The 5000-nt window shown below is 45.1% G+C and overlaps 1 protein-coding gene across 3 annotated transcripts in view; it reads left to right on the forward strand.

Annotated features, from left to right (window-relative positions):
- The window catches only part of LOC106594142 (regulator of G-protein signaling 12), a 102540-nt gene that overhangs the window by 92382 nt on the left and 5158 nt on the right, over positions 1 to 5000 (forward strand). The window contains exons 20-21 of one of the 3 annotated variants that reach the window (XR_006769511.1): positions 490 to 667; positions 2529 to 3160. Coding sequence is in view for 2 of the 3 variants with exons in the window: in XM_045716302.1 (XP_045572258.1) it covers positions 490 to 667; positions 2529 to 3025 (675 nt within the window). In the remaining variant the exon portion in view is untranslated. Of the gene's footprint in view, positions 1 to 489; positions 668 to 2528; positions 4964 to 5000 lie in introns of those variants that run through there. The other 2 variants (XM_045716302.1, XM_045716303.1) reach the window with 2 other exon arrangements.

Raw genomic sequence — 5000 nt, forward strand, 5'->3', positions numbered from 1 at the left:
TGGTGTGTTCTGGTGGTGTGGTGTGTTCTGGTGGTGTGGTGTGTTCTGGTGGTGTGGTGTGTTCTGGTGGTGTGTTCTGGTGGTGTGGTGTGTTCTGGTGGTGTGTTCTGGTGGTGTGGTGGTGTGTTCTGGTGGTGTGGTGTGTTCTGGTGTTGTGGTGTGTTCTGGTGGTGTGGTGTGTTCTGGTGGTGTGTGGGTTCTGGTGGTGTGGTGGTGTGTGGGTTCGGACCTAGCTCTCCGTGTGTAGATGTTTTATTAGCTGATAGAAGTTCCTGGGTCCCGTGACTCCTCCTCAACATCCCTCTGACCAAACTGTGTCTCATTGGCCACCGATATGACCATGGTCCAACTGTCACCTTTCAGCTCTGAACGGAGAAATCAAAAGCTGTCACTAGTTTCCCCCCTTCCTCATCATCATCATCATCATCATCACTGCCCCACGACCCCTAACTCGTTGACCCCCCCCTCGTTGTTCACTAAACCTGTCAGGGGGATGAGAGGGCGTCAGGGAAGCCCAGCGCGGTGCTCGGCAACGGGAACAAGCCCTCCTCCTCTGCCCGTGACGACCGCCACTTACCCAGCAGCCACCACAAGACGGCGGCGCCAAATAAAGCCCCGCCCACTGAAAAGAGAAAGCAGAAAAAGATTAATGTAGACGAAGCTGAAGGTAAAACAACGACCTCACTCCTTCTTCCTCTCCTCCAAACCCCCTCGCTGTGCTGTCACTAACTAATACTGTATTGCTGTAGCAGCATTGATGCTGTTGATGCTTGCTAGCTAGCTGTGTGTAGCTCGCCCGTCTCTCCTCTCCTTCCTAACTCTAGCCTGTAGCTTGTAGCTTTGATATGTCTAACTGATTGATACACTGTCTCCTCTTGCATGCTGTTGAAATTATGAGCTGTGATATATTGTGATATATTGTAATATGAATTAGCGGTATGAGGTAGCAGTATGAAGTATAGATATGAAGTATAGATATGAGGTAGCGGTATGAAGTATAGATATGAGGTAGCGGTATGAGGTAGCGATATGAAGTATTGATATGAGGTAGCGATATGAATTAGAGATATGAGGTAGCGGTATGAGGTAGCAGTATGAAGTATAGATATGAGGTAGCGATATGAGGTAGTGGTATGAAGTATAGATATGAGGTAGCGATATGAGGTAGCGATATGAAGTATAGATATGAGGTAACGATATGAAGTAGAGATATGAGGTAGCGATATGAAGTAAAGATATGTAGTGATATGAAGTAGTGATATGAGGTAGTGATATGTAGTGATATGAAGTAGTGATATGTAGTGGTATGAAGTAGTGATATGTGGTGGTATGAAGTAGTGATATGTAGTGGTATGAAGTAGTGATATGTAGTGATATGAAGTAGTGATATGTAGTGGTATGAAGTAGTGATATGTAGTGGTATGAAGTAGTGATGTAGTGGTATGAAGTAGTGATATGTAGTGGTATGAAGTAGTGATATGTAGTGGTATGTAGTGATATGTAGTGGTATGAAGTAGTGGTATGTAGTGATATGAAGTAGTGGTATGTAGTGGTATGAAGTAGTGGTATGAAGTAGTGATATGTAGTGATATGAAGTAGTGATATGTAGTGATATGAAGTAGTGGTATGTAGTGGTATGAAGTAGTGGTATGTAGTGGTATGAAGTAGTGATATGTAGTGATATGAAGTAGTGATATGTAGTGATATGAAGTAGTGATATGTAGTGATATGAAGTAGTGATATGTAGTGATATGTAGTGGTATGAAGTAGTGGTATGTAGTGGTATGAAGTAGTGATATGTAGTGGTATGAAGTAGTGATATGTAGTGGTATGTAGTAGTGATATGTAGTGGTATGTAGTAGTGATATGTAGTGGTATGAAGTAGTGATATGTAGTGGTATGTAGTAGTGATATGTAGTGGTATGTAGTAGTGATATGTAGTGGTATGAAGTAGTGGTATGTAGTGGTATGAAGTAGTGATATGTAGTGGTATGAAGTAGTGATATGTAGTGGTATGTAGTAGTGATATGTAGTGGTATGTAGTAGTGATATATCATGTTATGTATCTGTATCGCTGTGTGGTTTGGATTGACCTTGTGTGTGTCTGTGTGTGTTTGTCTCTGTGTGTGTGTGTGTGTGTGTGTGTGTGTGTGTGTGTGTGTGTGTGTGTGTGTGTGTGTGTGTGTGTGTGTGTGTGTGTGTGTGTGTGTGTGTGTGTGTCTGTGTGTGTGTGTTTGTCTCTCTCTCTTTGTGTGGGTGTGTGTGTGTGTGTCTGTGTGTGTGTGTCTCTCTCTTGTGTGTGTGTGTGTGTGTCTGTGTGTGTCTGTGTCTGTGTGTCTCTGTGTGTGTCTCTCTCTCTCTCTGTGTGTGTGTGTGTGTGTGTGTGTCTCTGTGTGTCTGTGTGTCTGTGTGTGTGTGTGTGTGTGTGTGTGTGTGTGTGTGTGTGTGTGTGTGTGTGTGTGTGTGTGTGTGTGTGTGTGTGTGTGTGTGTGTGTGTGTGTGTGTGTGTATCTTGTGTTTCTCTCCAGAGCTCTTCCAGCTCATATCCAAAGCTCAGTGCAACAGAGCAGACGACCAGCGAGGTCTGTTAGACAAGACTGACCTGATTCTCCCTGACTTCCTCCGCCTCAGCCCATCGTCATCACCCCTTCCTCCTCCTCTTCCTCCCGCCTGCTTCACCCAGCATGGCCGCGGCGGTGGTAACCATGACAATAGTGACAACTACGGCTACAAGGAAAACAGACGTCACGGCAACAAGGAGAATGATGGTGGAGGCGGTGGCTCCGTCCCTTTGAACACCAGCAGCCAATCGCAGAGCTTGGACTCCTCGCTCGGAACGGGAGGGGGGAGGGGGAAGACGAGCGCTCCTCCCCCCCTCCCACCTCAACAGACCCCCTCCCCCGTTCCCCGGCACCCTGTCCACAGTCCACCCCCCCCTCCCAGGGGCAGCACCACCTACGGGGTCTCCCCAGCCCAGACTGCAGGGGCGGGGAGTCAGTCCAGAGGTTACAAGAAGAACCTCTAGCTGACCTGACCCTGGTGGGAGAAGGGGACATCAACAGTCCTAACTCCACTCTCTTAACCCCCCACCACTCCTCCTCCACTACCCATAACCCACCACGCTTCTCCCAACACGACCTCCGCGGCTCGCCCTGCTCAGGTACCTCCCCTGTGTGAACTCTGAACCGTGGCCTTTCACCTTCGAACTGCGTTTGACCTCTGAACTATCCTCTCCTCTCTCCAAGGTCTCCTGAAATGGAACCCTATTCCCTATATAGTGCACTACCCCTAAGGCTCTGGTCGAAAGTAGCGCTATATAGGGAATATGGTTCCATTTGGGACTCCCAGTCTCTGGGAGGTGAAGTTAACCCCTCCAGACACTGATCTAAGTTCTGTTATCTGTTCTGATGATACATCTAGAGGATGTGGTTCAGGGGACAGCAACACTGATCTAAGGTCTGTTATCTGTTCTGATGATACATCTAGAGGATGTGGTTCAGGGGACAGCAACACTGATCTAAGGTCTGTTATCTGTTCTGATGATACATCTAGAGGATGTGGTTCAGGGGACAGCAACACTGATCTAAGGTCTGTTATCTGTTCTGATGATACATCTAGAGGATGTGGTTCAGGGGACAGCAACACTGATCTAAGGTCTGTTATCTGTTCTGATGATACATCTAGAGGATGTGGTTCAGGGGACAGCAACACTGATCTAAGGTCTGTTATCTGTTCTGATGATACATCTAGAGGATGTGGTTCAGGGGACAGCAACACTGATCTAAGGTCTGTTATCTGTTCTGATGATACATCTAGAGGATGTGGTTCAGGGGACAGCAACACTGATCTAAGGTCTGTTATCTGTTCTGATGATACATCTAGAGGATGTGGTTCAGGGGACAGCAACACTGATCTAAGGTCTGTTATCTGTTCTGATGATACATCTAGAGGATGTGGTTCAGGGGACAGCAACACTGATCTAAGGTCTGTTATCTGTTCTGATGATACATCTAGAGGATGTGGTTCAGGGGACAGCAACACTGATCTAAGGTCTGTTATCTGTTCTGATGATACATCTAGAGGATGTGGTTCAGGGGACAGCAACACTGATCCTAGATCTGTACCTAGGGGGTCCGCTTCTCCTTCTGCATGTGAAATTGTATTTTTTTGAAGTGGACTTGTTGCTGTGGAAACCAGTGCCTAACTTTACCCCCCTCCCAACCCTACACCCTCGGCCGTCTTCAACCCTCCAATGTACAGATTGTAATAATGCACTTTAGCTGCTTTGTATATCTAAACATTGATTTTATTTCTTTGTTGTGTACAACTAACCTGGATATCAGCCCTAGATGGATGTTATGTCTTTTACCACTCAGCTGAAGAGAAATCACCTTCACTACAATGTGTGTTCCTCTGTCTGTCTGTCTGTCTGTCTGTCTGTCTGTCTGTCTGTCTGTCTGTCTGTCTGTCTGTCTGTCTGTCTGTCTGTCTGTCTGTTCTGACTACACTACAATAACCCTCCACGTCTGTACTTTGGACTGAAAACCTGGAAGAACACTCTCCCTCTCTCTCTTCCTATACAAAAACAATTCAACAAAGTTTCAAGCTGACTTGTCTTCTAACAATCACCAGGCTTTTTACTTTTTATTTAGAATTCTCATCTAGTTTATCATCCTGTAATATATTCCTGAGAATACATTCATTTATCCTGAGTTGTTGTTATTATTTTTTTTATTTTTTATTAGTGTATCATGTTAAAGAGTACTAATTGTGTATAAATACCAGTTTAACAGTGTGTTTTTTAAAAACTCTTTATTATCTAGTCATTGTTCCATCAACTTCCTATCATTCTGTTATGATGACGTCACAATACAAGTGTTCTATTCTGTTGTTCCACTTCCATTGGATTGTTCTATGAACTATGACCTCCTGTACATAGACATAATAAATATTATACTACTGAGGTGGAATCACTCTCTTACCAGCTTTAGGTGAGCTGT

Source organism: Salmo salar, chromosome ssa04 (genome assembly GCF_905237065.1).
Source record: "Salmo salar chromosome ssa04, Ssal_v3.1, whole genome shotgun sequence".
In the NCBI taxonomy this organism is placed as follows: Eukaryota; Metazoa; Chordata; class Actinopteri; order Salmoniformes; family Salmonidae; genus Salmo; species Salmo salar.